This window comes from Nelusetta ayraudi, unplaced genomic scaffold (assembly GCF_046127955.1).
Source record: "Nelusetta ayraudi isolate G7.1 ecotype Tasmania unplaced genomic scaffold, CSIRO-AGI_Nayr_v1 ptg000059l, whole genome shotgun sequence".
Taxonomy (NCBI): Eukaryota; Metazoa; Chordata; class Actinopteri; order Tetraodontiformes; family Monacanthidae; genus Nelusetta; species Nelusetta ayraudi.
Genome location: NW_027466109.1, coordinates 4,082,783 through 4,099,678, shown reverse-complemented (window position 1 = coordinate 4,099,678; position 16,896 = coordinate 4,082,783). Strand labels below are relative to the sequence as shown.

General features: G+C 49.5%; 1 protein-coding gene across 1 annotated transcript in view; it reads left to right on the top strand.

Annotated features, from left to right (window-relative positions):
- sema6bb (sema domain, transmembrane domain (TM), and cytoplasmic domain, (semaphorin) 6Bb) overlaps positions 1-16,896 on the top strand; it is a 64,817-nt gene that overhangs the window by 10,893 nt on the left and 37,028 nt on the right. Inside the window, exons 5-9 of the mRNA XM_076039297.1 lie at positions 6,043-6,141; positions 8,597-8,687; positions 9,681-9,800; positions 10,508-10,596; positions 11,810-12,027. Coding sequence (XP_075895412.1) covers positions 6,043-6,141; positions 8,597-8,687; positions 9,681-9,800; positions 10,508-10,596; positions 11,810-12,027 — 617 coding nt within the window. The remainder of the gene's footprint in view (positions 1-6,042; positions 6,142-8,596; positions 8,688-9,680; positions 9,801-10,507; positions 10,597-11,809; positions 12,028-16,896) is intronic.

Here is a 16,896-nt window from a genome sequence, read left to right as displayed (position 1 = left end):
CGGCAGCTTCATACATAGTCATGATGTCTTTGTGTTTTCGTTCCTCCCGCCCTCCGTTTAGCTCACCTCTTGAAAATGTTCCCCTCTGCTCAGGAGAGGTGTGGTGGGTGGGTGGGTGGGGGGGGGGGCGTCGGTCGTGTCAGATGTGACACATTCGCCACTTAGTAATTGGTTTTGTAATTAAATTTTTCTGCTTGGTTAACCACAAAGGACATAGTATTCCCCCTAATTAGACTGAAAATTCAATATTCCCTTTTTTTTTTATCCTCTGGTGTTGACCAAGCGATCGCTGATGAATGCGACAGGCAGCTCCCACACTCACACACTCACACACTCCTGTCATATTTCCCTTTGTCCTTGGCTTTTATGTCCTCTCCCAAGCGTTTGGCCCCTTTTCATGTCCCTCTCCGGCTCCCTTTACCTTCTTCTTCTCCTCCTCCTCCTCCTCCTCCTCCTTCCTCTGAAAGCCAGAGACATGTGAGACGCTCCCTGGACGTGGCTCTCTGCCAGCGCGCCGGTTCCTCGACTCCCCGAGTGTCGCGCAAACAAAAAGCCGGTTTTCCAAGCCGGGTGCTCTTTAAAAAGCGGTGCGGCGTCGCGAGCAGCAGCACTTAGCCAGATTGTTTGATCAATACCAAGTTGATCGCGCAAGGCTCTCAGGAGCGCCGGCTTTTTCAATTGTCCGAGACCGACGGGGGCTGTGCAGACAGACGGTGGATTCGGTTTCACTGCCTTTTATCTCACTCCTGAATTCATTAGTGTCAAACGTTAGCGGCCAGGCGTCGGTTTCTTTTCCCGTGCGTCCCTTTTTTTTTCTTTATTTTTTTTATACCGCCACTGTTTCATGTGTAACGATGTGTGAAGACTTCAACTTGAATTAGTTGTCTGTTAGCGTTAGCATCAGCATGAATATGGAATAAAAAAAACACATTAGTTTGTTTTCGGTGAGATAAAGTCACTCACTGACTAATCATCAGGGTTTGTATTTGCATAAAAATGGTTCAACAGTGGTCTGGATTTTGGATCTGTGCAAGATTTCAGTTTCATTTACCACCATTAGATGCTGCAAAACCTTCAAGTTTCCTCAGAGCATGTGCCATGATCAAGTTTTCGATCAAATTTCTATACTTACATACTTCCCGTTCAGTAGATTCATTTAGGACCGGCCCAGTGCAACAGAGCACACGGTGCCCAGGGCTGATTCAGGTCAAGTGTTACGGTCAGGGGTTGTGTGTCTGTGTGTGTGCGTCTCTCAGTTCTTGTGTGCTTGTGTATGTTACACCAGGGACGGGAGCTCAGCTGACCCATGATCAGCGGGTCTTGTTGCCGGTCAGCTCCACCGACACACGGCTGACTGGCATGGACGGCAACGAAAACAAACCGAAGAAAAAAGAAGAAAAAAAATCCCTTTGGCTGCTCTCGCTTCCCTGTTTCCCCTCCCTCCTTTATTTATTTTCTCCTTCCATCCCCGTGATCTCTTCATCCTCCGTCCGGCGGCTCGTGTTTGTTTGTGGCCTGCGGTGAGCTCAGTCAGAATTACTGTCAAACAGGGATGTTGGGATGGCGGGGGAGAGGGGAGGCAGATTAGCTTGAACATGCTGAGTAAGACCACAGCGCTAAGAACGGCACACGGCTGCTAATTTGGTAGCGTCGTTAATTTATCTTCCGCCCTCATGCGCCCAAACACACACACACACACACACACACACACACACGGACACACGCACACACACAGACACACTTCCTCTTAGCGAGTCACTTCCTATCAGTCAAAATTGTGCGTCACAGACGTTTCTGGGAATGACAAGCCTTTTAATGAGTGGAAAAGAGGCCTCGCCAGCTTTGTGTATGTGTAAGATGAGTGTTTATTGTGAATACAGGTTGTGTGTGTGTGTGTGTGTGTGTGTGTGTGTGTGGGAGAGAGAGAGAGAGTCCTGGCTCAGCGACGGCTTTTGGCAGCGCGGCGCGGCGCTCTCCTCGTCCTGGCTGCCGTCATCAGGGGAGCAGCCAGGCATGTAATGGAAAGTTTTGAGATTTCGACGAGCACTTTTTCCCCGGGACGAGTTCCCTCTGACGCTGCTGCTGCTGCCCGGGACGCCTCCTATTGTTCCGCCATCACCGGGGGCAGGTCATCATGACAAGCTCTTTACGAGAACGAAGAAGAATGCTGCGGCTGCCCCGAGCAAAGGAAAATTTGCCTCTTTTTTTTTTTTTTTAGGCTTTTTACGATGTATGTGTGCGCCTCCATCGGTCTGACCGGAGTGAGGAATGCAGAGCCAAGCCAGAGGTGAAAGTTTTTTATTTTTTTTACTTCATTCCCGCAGGCCGTCGGATTGGAAGCCTCGCCATCAGAGCCGAGGTGGAATTCAGGTTTGGGGGCCAAGTAGAAAGTTGTTTATTTGCTGGAGCTAAAGGTCGCTCTGCGGACTGCAGATGGAAAGCAGACGCAGGACGAGGAGCCTCTTCACTCCTGACTGTGTCTGATTGGCTGGCCGCTCCTCTCTGCTGTAGCAACAGAGAAAGTGGCCGTCCCCACCGCCGGCGGCGTGCCAGTGATGGCTTACCTTGGTGCGTTTGTGAGTGAATGTCGTCAGGGCTGAGAATTTAAAGGGACGGCGCGGCTCAGCGGCCGGAGATGCGAATCTGACCACGGTGTCAAGTAAATAATTACATTTTCCCGCAAGTGAGGCTTGAATTTTTGCGGGCCGGGTTAGCATGAACTTCTCATCTGTTTGCATGAATGTGCAACCAGCGAACAAGGAGTCGAAGAGCAACACACACGCTGTGGCGTTCTCGCTGTCTAATTGTGTGCACAGCAAAACAAAATAATAAAAACAACAATTTTATTTTTCCAGAAGTCTAATTAGCTGATTTTTACATAATTCTCACTCGACTTGGTCGAGGAGCACGTCCCCATGTCAACATTTGCACAGCGGAGGCAGGAAACGGCATCAGACCCGTCAGAATCGCGCCGCACGCGTAGCGTCCAGTTTATGCAAATACACATTCACATATGCAAACTTGTACACGGACCCCCCCCCTCCACCGCCACCGCCACCCCAAACCCACACGTGTTCCCCCTCAAAGCGGCCCTCCGCTCCGCCCGGCCTGCGCTTTCTCTCACTCAGACGCGTGGCCCTGTGTAATTCATCTGCGCTGCAGATTAATTTTTCAGAGCCCCGACTCGCCTCCGAGAGGGGAGGGCGGGGGAGAGAAGCGAAGGGGAGGGGGTGATGCAGTCGTCTGGAGGAGTCTCTGCCAGCCAACGCAGGTGGCGGTTTGTCTGGATCCTTCGCCGGGAGCTGGGTGCAGGGAGGAGGTGGTGGGCGGGCGGGGGAGGGGCTCTCTGTGGGAAATGCAGCACTTGGATTTACACATAATTGTTTCCACCTTGCATTCATTGCTCGCCCATTTGTAATTGATTTAATTATTTACGTGGAAGGCACAGTAAATAAAAATCCCCCCCGCCCCCCCACCCTCAACACCCCCTATACCCCACCCCTCCCCCCTCCTGCCCCGGTGACTCATTTGTTTTCTAATAACGTCAGACCTGCAGTTAAACGCGCCAAACTGCTTCCCAGAAAGGTGATTTAAGGTTAATGAAAAGCACATTTTGCAGCTGAGGGATTTATATATTTATTCCTTCATTTATTTCCATTTTAACAACGTCCATAAAGTGCAAAAATGCCAATCAGCACACAATGGCGTGAAATTCTGGAACGACCCAACACTTTTCTTCCCCAACGTGCGTTTTTATGTGCAGCCAGGACTCGGGGAAAGCGAGCGAGTTTTTGGCCTCTTTCCGACGGATTCGCTCCTCTTCCTCCGACGCTGGCCGGACTGATGAAGAGCGCTTCGTCTGTCGTCACAGTTCCGAACTGGCTGACAGGCTGCAACCCCGCGGAACAAACAGCAGGAGGGTCGTTCTGTCGCTGCATCTGTGCTGTGATACAGAGAGAGAAAAAAACATGCGTGGATAAATGTCGTTCATACACACACACACACACACACACACACACACACACACATGTAGCAGGAACACATGCTGCATGTGTGGGAGTCGCTCACGCACGCATGAACTGCTCTTCAATTTGTCACCCGGTGTTGCAGCAGCACTTTTACAAATTTGCACCTCGCTCACTCTCGACACGCCCCCCCCCCCTGCGCTCACACTTTTCCTCCCCCTGTAGTTTTTATTCAAACTCTTGCGGTTGAAAGAGGAGAAGCTCTGCAGGAGTGAAGCAGAGAGGTGGCAGAGGGGTGGGAGGGTGTCGGGTGAAGCATCTGGAATAACGCTCATCCACCTCTCGTATCACTGCTTCCCCTCTGATGTCTCACACTCACACACACACACACACACACACACACACACACACACACACACACACACACTGGTTGCTGTCATACACACATATTTACACGCACAGACACATGAGTTGAAATACGCCACCTCTTCAGTCGCAAAGCCCTCCCTTCTTTTTCCGATGACATCAGTGTGGGCAGCGGCCTTGAACTAGAGCCCATCTGTTGTGTGTGTGTGTGTGTGTGTATTTGTGCGTTTGTCTGTCTGTGTGCGCGTGTGTGTGTGTGTGTGTGTGTGTGTGCGTGTGTGTTCACAGCATAGCCGGTGCCATCCTGGCGGGGAACGCTGGGCTAGTTTTTTGGAGTTGGTCAGCTGGCGGCTGCTCACCGCTGTGTCTACTGTAGATCATCACACAAATACCCACACACACACACACACACACACACACTCACACACGCACACACTGGCACACAGGTGGTGAACTCGACCCTGCGAAGGTAAACTGCTGTCAGCACTTGCGGCTCCGAATGTCAAAGGTTGCATCTGGAGTTCAGCTCAGTGTGGATGGAACGTTTTTCACCCGGAGATATGCATGTATGTTGTTGTTGTTGTTGTTGTGCAACGTTTAGACCTTTATTTCTCACCTTGACTACCAGTGGCGTCAGCTTCCTGCTAATGTCGAGGCTTTCCTCTATAGCCTACACGTGCTTAGACGATATGGTCTCAGAGGGCGGAGCCAGCGGAAGGGTGTTGCCACTCACCTGGCGCAGGTATCCGTGAGATATCATATCTCTTTGTGACATCACAGAGGGCCGATTTCCTAAACTATGCGTTTTTAGCTAAAATCTTGAGAGGTGGAGCAAACGAAAGGAAGTCAAGATGGGACTTTTCTCTTTTCTGCACCGTTAATTTAGGAGTTTCCAACCTAACGATCTGTGATCTCAGTCTTATAAATCATAGGGCTCACAGGATCGTTAGAGCAGAAAACGTGAACTCAAATCATATTCCCCTTGCTTCAGGGTTGTCTCTCTCTATCTCTCCCTGTGTTTCCTAGCGATAATTTCACGCCAGATACCAACACGTTTCATTTGCCGCGTTCTGAAAGAGGTTGAAACCCAAATCTGTCCGTGAAACATGAAAAAAAAAAGCGAAAACGGAAGCGTCGCCCGCGCCGTCTGATGATCACAGCGGGATTCATCAAAGCCCACATCTGTTTGTCATTCCCACAAAATGCGACGCATTCGTCCCGGCAGCGCATTAACCCGAACGACGTTTCTTCCTCACTTTCTCTCCACCAATTAGTTTTGCCGGCACCGCGGGGCGGCGGCTATTAAATCAAGCGTCTCCCCGCAGGACTTTCAAGGAATGACGGAGGTGTGATTTGGGTTTGTTTTCCCATTAATAATCGCCTTTCCCGTCGTCCGACACCTGGCGGGTGTAGAAATGAGACTTTAAATCCGCCGCTTGTTTCGAAAGTCCCAGAGCTGCTCGGCGGCTCAGCGTCTGCCAGGCGGTGAAGGAGGTGAGACGCTCATAAAGTCCCCGCAGGGCCGCCATCAGCCTCGCATCAGCGGGACTGACGGCATTAACGGCCCAATGATTCCTCACATCAGGCGTGTGGAGGAGGAGCTGCGCTGCACCAGGAGCTCATCGAAATTGTCTTTGATAAAGAAAAAAGAAAATAAATAATAATCATAATCCCAATTTCTCCTCTCCCCCTGTGTCCGCTGTCTCTGCAGGACGAGTGCCGCAACTTCATGAAGGTGCTGCTGAACAGACAGGGAGGCCTCTTCGTGTGCGGGACCAACGCCTTCAACCCGCTGTGCGCCAACTACACGGTAAGCAAAGAGCAACTGTGGAGGCAGCGGAGGGAGGGAGGTCAGTGGTGGAGCTAGAAACTTGAAATAGTTGATCTGTCACCTTTCTCCATCTATCACCTTTCCTATGAATTAGATGGAACTGGAAATCTTCACCAATGTTAATATAGAAAACCTTTTCCACCAAGAAAAAAGTTCCCACCAAGAACAAATCCATCCAAATCCGTGGGGTGAGCACACCCCCCCGACCACCATGTGGCTCCGCCCCTGGCGGCGGTGTGGAATATCCTGTCGTCATGAGCTGCTTTCTGTTTACTCATCAAGACTTTTGCGCCCCAAAAATTCCATTTTCTCTCTTTTACGACTTTGCCCTGTGTTGATGGAGGCCACCCTGGTCCACATAACTGTTGTTGAGTTTCACAGACAGGATATCAGTAGTGGCTCACACTGTCACCTCACAGCTAAAAAGGTCATTGGTTTAAGTCCCAGAGCCTCCCAGCACCATTCATGTTTGCATGTTGTTACCAGGTTTGGGTGGCTTCCTCGACACAGTGCAAAGACATGCACCAACTGGCAGCTCTAAGCCATTTGTGAGTCTGAGTGTGAGTCTGAGTGTGAGTGTGGACAGTTCTCATGTGACATGTGACTATAGCCCTGCCCAGTGTGCAACACAGCTGGGATTTAGTCCAGCAGCCCTCGGAGATAGAAGCAGCGATGGAAGCCTGTTGTGTAGCTTGTGTAGCTTGTGCGTTTTCATCCACGGTTCTGGAAGACGTGTCCGTCCATGTTTCATTCGCTCGTGGAAACTCATTCTGAAAAGTCACCTTAACAAGGCCAGAGTGGGTGTTTTTTGCTGAAAACATTGTGTTTACGCCGCAGTTCAGCCTGATGTGACACTTTGAAGAAAACATGTTGTGTTTTATTTTTTTCTTCTATTGCTTTTTTTGACACTGGAGTGTTTTCCCATGACGTGCTTATGAGTTATGAGGATTAGAAAACACTCATCAGAGGCTCTGTCGATGTCATGGCAGGCCTTAAATGCGTTGAAATTATTTTTTTTTGAGCGGGCTGTTCCTTTTGATGAGGGTCTTATCTATTTTTTCCTTCGCGTTAGCACGTCTCTCAGCGCCGACCTGACTTATTTATTCCTGTTGTGTGGCGGCGGCTGCGGGCGGCGCCGTGTTCACACCGTTCCTGTTTCTCCGTCGCTCAACTTTTATGCACCGCCGAGCTTGTTATCGTTCAGAGTCAGAGACAAATAATCAAGGCGAGCACAAAGAGGCAAGAAATTAAAATGGGAGAATGTGCAGAGAGTAAGAAGGCGGGCGGTGGTGGTGGTGGTGGTGGTGGTGGGGGGTCTGCTGTTTTGTTATCTTTAAACCAGCGGTTTGGAAAGTAAAGAATGTTTTTTTTCCTCCCCAGTAGCAGGCGGAAGGTTCGGAGCCGCAAGCGAGAAGAGCGTCGACTGTCGCAATTCAAACAATTAGACACAGTGTCCTCTAAATATTTCCCCCGACCGTGTCTGAAGTGTGCTTGCCGATGCTCGGCACCAGCGCTTCCAAGCCTCCACTGGGCGGCTGGATGAGCTCCGCCTGCCAACCGATCCCTGTCGCACTCAATTACAGTAACGGCTTCAAAGTTGCTCTGCGATTAAGTAAAAAGTTAAATAAATAAATATTTCTTTACCAAAAAAAAAAAAAAAGGACACGCTTGAATATTAATCTGTGGCTCGGTTGATTTCACATCATCTTGCAGGAATATTTAATAAGGGGGATGAAGGCAGTAGAATCAAGTCGGGAGAAAAACAGAAGAATAATCTCTACCAATCAAAGGCTTCATTTCATGTTATTTTTCTCACGTTTCAAGCGGAGAGCGACAGTGGAACCAGGAGACCTGCCTGGCCCCCGCTGTCTCTCAGCCACTGATGTCATCCCACAACACTCCTTCACATACCTGTCGACACCTGATTGGCTGCCCGATCGTTTCTCCCGAGGCTAGTTAGCGACGCTAGCAGCCAATTTATTTTTAGCTGCCTTTGGCGTTTCTTTCTTTTCTTTCACCTACAAATTTCATACGAAGAATGAGACACCTTGCTCTCTCTCTCTGTCTCTCTCTGTCTCTCTTGCTTAAATGGTTTTGGATCCTCTTGATTGTGAAGAGAAACTTTACTTTTCAAATGTGAGAGTCGTCATTGGAGACTAAATCTTGTGTGTCGCTTGAAACAGGCGTACAAGACCTTGTGTGCGTGTGCGTGTGCGTGTGTGTGTTTTATTTATGCTTGGGAGAGTGCCTCTTGTTGAAGCAGCTGCGCCTAATTGCCACCAGTGAGTCATTAGGTTGCACTTGGGGCAACACTCCTTTAATTGCCGTCCTCCTCCATCTCTGCTGGTCACGATGCTTCTTTTGTGTAGCTTCGGGGGAATGTTGACCCATGTAAACGCGTGTGTGTGTGTGTGTCTCTGTGTGTCTACAACAGGGGGACACATTGGAGATGGTCGGCGACGCGGTCAACGGCATGGCGAGGTGCCCCTACGACCCCAAACACGCCAACGTCGCTCTGTTTGCAGGTAAATCACGCGAGTCGCTGAAGTTTTTATGTCTTGACTTTGTTTTGTTTTTTTCCCTACACTGCCAAGCAAAAACATGCCACCACAGCAGCCCCCCCCACCTCCCAAACCGCCTCATTTGTTTTCATTTATTGGTTCAACTACAGTTAAATCGACACTAAGCCGATGTGAGACTGGATGGAAACGTTCATTTTCAACCATCTCTCCTCTCATATGATCAGCGGGAAGAACGGAGCAATAAGTGAATAAACTGTGGTTGGTGGGTGGGCCACAGCAACCCTGTAATTATCCTCCTGCACTTTATCTGCTTTGTTAAAGTTCACCCAGAATTGAAATTTCTCCCGTTTTATGATGCCACTTGACTCACCTTATTACTCCGGTGACATTTTCTCATCCACGTAACTGCCGCAGAGTTTCTCAGCGGGAAAACAGTTCCTGCCGATGGGAACCTGCTGAGGCTCGCAACGCAAGTGTGAAACAAAACAGCAAGCAAAGAAACCCTTTGTGTCCCCACACTGGAGTCATCCAAGTGTCCAGAAGACTTGGCAGTCTTAGACTAGTGATGCTAACTCAAAGTTTTCAACCAAAATATCAAATAAACTCCAGGCCAGCCTTTGAGACGTGTGTTAGCGCTTGTGCGTGTTATTGGAGTGTGTTAGCGCACATGACTCTAACATGATACTACCATTTGACTAGGGTCCTTTGGTGTCATCCACATGTCATGTCATGTGAAGATTTGTACATTTCAATGGCTCTCGTATGGCTCTGCGGTGTCAAGCATGTCAAGCTAGCACTACTGGAACTCACTGAGAGCATGGAGACTTTGAGGATTTATTGGATATTCCTCTGTGATGCTTCAGAACGGTCACATGAATCAAAAATATCACGCCAGACTTATAAATGGCTCATTTCATATTTTAGGTGAACCTTCCCTTTTGTTATTTTCAGGGCCTAGCTAGCTAATGAAGCGCTTTCTCTGTGTGTGTGTTTCAGAAGGGAACCTGTTTACCGCCACGGTGACAGACTTCCTGGCCATCGATGCGGTGATCTACCGCAGCCTCGGGAACATTCCCGCTCTGCGCACCGTCAAGCACGACTCCAAGTGGTTCAGAGGTACCCGCACGTGTGTGTGTGTGTCTGTGTGTGTGTGTGTGTGTGTGTCAGTGGGCGTTCAGGCTCAACCCGGCATTTTTAGCATGCGCCGCGACGGCTCCCCGTCAGCGCTCTGTCCGCTTTTTCCGTTTTATTTATTTATTTTCCCTCCGTCTGATGCTTCGAGACGTCGTCGCCGTCACTTTGCTGCACGCCGGGTCAACGCACGCAGCGGCGGCAGCAGGAGTGCTGAGTCAGCGCTCTTGACAGCCTTGCGTTCAGGTCAGCGGACACGAGGGCTGTCAAACCTGCTGCTCCCATGCTGAGACTGGATAGTGGAAACAAGTGACACGAAAAAATAAAAAATACACACACAACCACTCTTTCTCTCTATCTCTTTCAAACACACACAAAGTCTGACACACTGGCTGTCGGTTTGGGTGTCGGGATGAAGAGTGTGGGGGGATGTGGGGGAGTGGGGTCTCAGAAGCATCAGGGAGTCATAATGTGCTCATTGTTTGCTGTGAAATCCCCTTTCAGCATGTAATGAAATTAAGCTCTTTCTCGCCGCCCCCCCCCCCCCCCCCCCCCCCCCCCCGCGGCTCCACCTCGGCGTCATGGGAGCCGAGCGACGCCTCGTCTGCAAATGGAGGCGTTTCTGCTGCTGCTCCATCTATATTTCATGAAGACTTTTCACTCCTCATTTTGTCTCTTTCCTCTTTCGGCAGAGCCGTACTTTGTCAGCGCCGTGGAGTGGGGGCCGCACATCTACTTCTTCTTCAGGGAGATTGCCATGGAGTTCAACTACCTGGAGAAGGTAGCAATCCAATGGAGGTCAAACCTCCCGCCGGTCACACAGAAATGTTGGACAACAACAAATACACAGCTCCTCTAACACAGTGGAAAACATGTTTTGTACCAACGTGTGTGTTGGTACAAAAAACAAAACAAAAAAAATATATATATATTTATATGTCTCTGTTTTTAATATTTGATGTCAATATTTTCCCACAGCTTGAGCAAACTTTCATCTGAGTGTTTGCCTGTCGGCGCATCTCATTGGGCAAATACTATTATCAGCAGACAACTCCTTCCCATAATTAAGGCTTTTAACGCGACGAATAAACAGCGTGAAGATGCCCAATATCCGGGTGTGAAATGTTCGCAGTGAAACGCGACACACCGGACAAAAAAACTGGTGACAAAAACATGGGAAGACAAACTTGTCAGGAAACCCTGGAGGGTTTTAGTGCTTCCCTCCCTCTGTAAGATCATTATTTTAATCATTAGATTCCCGTTTCACTTGTTGCTGAGAGACAGTGACACAAAGCTGCTCTGCTACCGCGGTGGATATTTTTGCTGAAGGAGGTTGAGACTAGTCTTGGAAAATGGTGGCAATTCGTTTGTTTGCAGCGTGACGATTCAAGAAAATACCTCAATTTGAAAAATCTGTTTCAATATCGATATTCTGTGTGAAATTGTTGTGTCGGAAACGTTCACGCATTATCATCGGCTTCACAGCTCCGGCGGCTCTACGTTTTCCTCAACCTCTGCGGCGCTGCGGGACCAAAAAAAAGGCCTCAGACGTTTCGTTTATCCGGCGCATTAGCAATTTACGTTCAGGGGAAAGTGTATCTGGTGTTGCCAAGCAAACATATACTTTAAGAGCATCACCTCTGCGAGGGTGACTGTGTTCAAAGGAGCGAGTTTTTTTAAAGGCACGCTGACATTTTCATGAATAATTGAGAATAAACTCACCGTTATAAAACAATGATCCGTCAAAGCGCCTTTTCAGCATTGCAAATCGCATGCAAATGACTCTTCAGAGATTGTCCCGGAGTTGAAAGGGGTGCTTTTAAAAATGCCTTTTGTGGAGATGACGCCCAGAAGCCTTGGAAATGTATCCTAATCCCCGACGGCGAATCACTCCATTTCCCTGCGAGCTGCGACTCACACGCCGCCGTACTTCCTGGACGTATTGTGCACGCTCCTTTACTCTCTCCTGGCCCCGCCCCCTCTCACACACGCAGGTGGTGGTGTCTCGAGTGGCTCGAGTGTGCAAGCGGGACCAGGGAGGGTCTCAGCGCGTGCTGGAGAAGCAGTGGACGTCCTTCCTGAAGGCCCGACTCAACTGCTCCGTCCCCGGCGACTCCCACTTCTACTTCAACCTGCTGCACTCCACCAGCCCCGTCATCCGGATGCACGGCAGGGACATCATCCTGGGGGTCTTCTCCACGCCCGCCAACAGGTAGAGTGTTAGAGTGGCAGCGCACAGTGCCATTTACACGGCTGGATAGTCATGATGACGACATTGTTCACTGGGTCATGTAAAAGCAGAGCATCAAACTCTGCAAATCTCTCAAATCACTGCCAGACATCCAGTGTCAGTCCAAAACAAACCGGTGCAGGTGTGACGTCCTCTGCTGCCTCTGGTGTTACACTCACTGAACTGTTACTAAGCTAGACCAATCAATCAATCGATCAATCAAGCAATCAATCAATCAATCAATCAACCAAGCAATCAATCAATCAAACAACCAATCAAAGCTTTATTATCATTTAGCTGTACACATAACTGTACTCTACAGGAGTAGAATGTTTCTTCAGGAAACAAAGACAACAATAAAAACAGTAAATTAAGAACACAGGCAATCGCATACACACATGTCCAACACACACACATTCCTGAAATAGTTGAGCACAAATTTGGCAGTATTAACAGAATTGAAGGAATTGCTGTCGTCAATAGCAGCGGCCTGTGAGGTGAAGTCCACAGTTGGAAGTGACCTGTGTGAGTGAGGGGTTGCCCCTCCTGCTGTTTCTTCGTTCTTCATGATTTTCCTGTAAATGATGCTTAACTGGCTGCGTGGGGGGGTCTAGTGGTCATCGTTTGCAGCCTGTTCAGTTTTGTAAGAGACGACATGGAAAACAAACAAGCCCAGTTCTGTGCGCCACTGTACTTTGTCTTCGCTTCCCACATTTCCTGCCGGCTTTCGCTTCGATTGGCTTTTTGATTGTCACTTCCTGTCTTGTTTTGAAGTTCCTCTCGCTGTGCGTCTTGTCTTGCATCTCCAGCCGTCGCTTTGATTTCTTCGCTCCACTCCACCGTCCAGTCTCCAGGTTTACTTTCCCTGTCTGCTTTATGTGTGATATTTTGTGGCTGTTTGCGCCATGTTGTTACCGCCACTGTTGTATTTTTGCTGTTAAATTTGATTGTGTGTCCTGGCGGGCCCACCTCAGTTTGGACCTCCCTCCCTCTTTGATTTCACCGGCTTTGACAAACAAATTATAAAAGTGACTCTGCTGTGTCGGCCGGTTTTGCCTCTGAATCCAAATAATTTGCTCTATTAGCCATGATGGCCGCGTCCCGTCGCTTTCCCAAAGCCCCTTTTTGCCAAACGGCTTTAATTCACCACCACCTGTGCCTGTTTTCCAGACATGTGTTCAGCCTGGCGCCGCTGCGATCTGCCGCATGTGGCGTCCAGGCTGCGATAGCAGGCTACCTGCCTCGGTGTGCGCAGGAATTAGCTTTATCGCCACCAAGCTGAATGTCAGAGACGGCTGAGGCCGATGCTTACGTCCACGTTCACATATTTGAGAAACACAGGTTTTGACATTTATGTGTTTTGGTTTTCTAAATGTCCAAATATCTCAAAACTTTTTTTTCTCTCTCTCCCACCACTGTAACTTGGCCTCCCCGTCGTCCTCGGAGACTTGAAATCCCTATTCTGGATCGATTTTCACCACCTTTCTGCCTTCTAACAAGAGGCTTCAAGTGTTTGTCTCTGACAGATGACGCACACAAAGAGACTTCAGCGCATGAAGGAAAGTGGTGGGTGGCTGTAGCCTCCTTCAATCACCTGTGTTTTCTTGTTTGCTTTCAAAGATTTACGCACAAGTAGAAATAAAACCACCCCGATTTCGCAGGCTTAGACTGAGAGAAACAGCAGAACTCGCACACCTTACCTCCTCCTTTAAATTGAACGCAAAAAAAAGTTGTGGACCACCAACGACTTTTCTTTTCTTTTTCTTTTTTTTTTATCTTTGTTATTTTTTTCTGTATGAAGTCAAACACAGCGAGGCTTCTTCCTCCGGGCTCGGCAGAGCTCTGCAGGAAAGAGGAGGAAGCCTTCGTGGCAGCACAAAGGTCAAGATTGTGCGGCACGGCGGTAATTTAAGACACATGGAATGCACTCGGGACAAAGGGGCTGATTTGCTGAAAGACGAGATTAAATTGAAAAAAGGTGAGGGAGACGAGAGGAGGGCGCCGCCTCTCGAAAAGGGGGGATTATTGGACACGAGTGCTGCAGAGCCGGACGGCTGGAATTGAACAACGGCAAAGAAGCAATGTGACAGAAATGTTTATGTGAGCCGCACGTACAGTCGCGAGGCCCGTCGGCCGGCGGAAAAATATTTATATCCCGCCAAGCCGAGCCACTGATGTTCAGGAGTGACTCAATCAGTGTTTGCTAAATTTAGGCGAAGATTAAAAAGCCAGAATAATCGAGCGAGCGAGCGGAGAAAACTGTCAGCTCGATAATGTAATTCCTCTCGCAGCGCAGCTTCAAGCTAAACAAAGCTGTCGTCTCCTTCCTGGCACTGAAATAATGTTCTTTTGTTGAAAGCCAGTCATCAACGCAAGTGAAATAAAAAAAAAAAAATATATATATATATATATATATATATATGAATAAAAAAAACAGTGTTGGTGTAAAGTGCTTGTTTTGAGTGAATGCTTCTCTCACTCAAACGACAACACCGAACACGAGTTTTGTGTGGGCGTGTGTGTGTGTGTGTGTGTGTGTGTGTGTGTGTGTGTGTGTACGTCGGAGGCCGTGCCGAATCCAGCAGGTCGCGAGTTTCCCATCGCGACTGCTCGTCTGTGAAAAGCGGCGGCGCCCGGTGGTTGGCCCTCGGCTGGAGTGGAAACACTCTGGAAGCGAAGCGTGTTGAAAAACGTCGTTATTTGACCCTGGAGTGTAATCGAAAACAGTTTTCCTACATAAACGCAGCCGGCCTCCCTAACGAGCTCCCGTCCTCGCCTGAGAGAAGTGGTCACTCCGGAGGGGTCGTGACAGAAAGTGGAGCTTTGTCACCAGTCTCGGCCTCCCAGTCAGAGCTGGCGAGGAGAGGAGGAGGAGGAGGAAGAGCAGGTTGTGAAACTCAAGGACGGGGGAAGTCAATAATGGACAGCACGTACACGCTTTTTGCACTGCCGGAGATCAGAAAGTGTTTCATCAGCTGCATCTTATCTTGGAGGCCGGGGGTGGCGTGGGGAGAGGTGGAGGGGGAGGGGGGCACCGCCCGCACCGGCTGATGGAGGCTTCGGGCGCACGCACACTTCCAATGGTTCCCAGACAGCAGCGATTACAGCGGGTCGCAAAAAGCAGAACCACCTGAACACACACACACACACACACACACACACACACACACACACACACGTCGGCGGCTCGTCGTCCTGTTTTTGAAGGGGCTCCGAACTAAAAGGAGGAGGAGGAGGGAGAAGAAAATAAAAAAATATATAAAAGGGAGCTTGATTAAGACGGATGGGGGAGGATTGTGTGTGACACAGTAAATGAAAGAGAAGATTTGCGGGGGGGAGAGGGAAAGGGGGGGGTTTCAGATGTTTTTGTTTTTTTTCTTTGCTAACACTCTCACTCGGCCCGCTGCGCCACGCCGGCTTAGAGCTTTGCCTGACAAATTGCTTTCCACCGGTGGCGCGCGGTGAGAACAGCGTGAAGCGGGACCCTGGAAAACGCAGCAGTAACCACCGTCCTCTGCTGCCACTTGGGCCCCGAGCAGCTCGGACCAGGCTGGAGACGTGTGCCGGGGGGGCTGAAGCTGAGGTCCCTTGTTCTTCTCCTCCTCCTCCTCCTCCTCCGCCAGCAGCTCCTTGTCTGCAGAATCAGTTGTACGTTCCTTCTCCGGGATGCTTCAGTTTTGTGCTCTCAGAGTCTGAAAATCCCATTTCAGTTGTCGGTTCCTTTGTGCATCCACCTCTGACGCCTCGGGGCCCTTCTCCTGTTGAAGAGGGATGAAAGAAGAAGAAGAAGAGGAGCTCCCATTTCCTGCTGAGAGCCCCTCTTCCCGCGCCGATGTCAGCTAGGTCAAGGAGGTTCTGCGGGGGTCAGCTGGAAAACAGGGAGAAGGGAGGACAGGAGGAGATCGGAGAGAAGTGCACTCGTTAGCTTTATTTAGCAATTCAAATAACAGGTGGAGCAGTGCGGTGAGGTGCCCAAATCCAGGCTGCAGGCAGCACCGATTTGAAAAACATCACCACAGCTTGACTGTTGTTTTGGCAGCTGAAAATGTCCAATGAGTACTTGTTAGGTTTGAATGGATCTGAATGCTGGAATGCAGCTAAAATATGCCATTCAATGCAAAGTGGATCCTAGCAGAGAGACAGAGATTCACGAGGTGGAGGGTCCATCTTTTTTTTCCAACTTTATTTCAAACATTTCCTACATCAAAAAAGAAAAACAACTAAAAAACGTTTAAAAAAAAAAAAAAAATCTAAATTTTAGATTTAGACTTTTGAGTTTGAGATTGCCTGTCTGAGTTTCAGTTGTAAGAGAATCTCATGTGTCACAGCACAGGGTGTCGGCGGGGTGCAGACAGCTGGGCGCTCCTCTGGGGAGAGTACAGCAGGGGAGGGGGATGAGGAGGACAAGGAACAGGAGGAGAACAGGTTTTCCATGCCAGGAGGAGTGCGACTCGGCGGGGGAGGACGCACAGATGTGGCAGCCGGCGGTGGGAGCGCAAGCTGGAGCTCCAGAGAGCCAAACAGCTGAGCGTGACTGACAGTCGAGTCTTGTCGAGGAGGTGCGACCTGCCCGGTCCAGGCTGGGAGCAGCAGCAGCAGCAGCAGCAGCAGCAGCAGCAGCAGCAGCGGCAGCAGCAGCAGCAGCGGCAGCAGCAGCGGCAGCAGCAGCAGTGGAGCGGTGATGATAGCTGGGAGACAAATCAGCTCCTCGTAGAAGAAACAGATTAAAATGTACCGAGGGGGAGAAACATGAGATATGAGAATTATTATTAATAGAATTTTGAGATGAGGCAGCTGGAGAGTTTCTAGCCTGTTAGAGGGACAGCAGGGGGGGGGACCAGCAGGGAAACC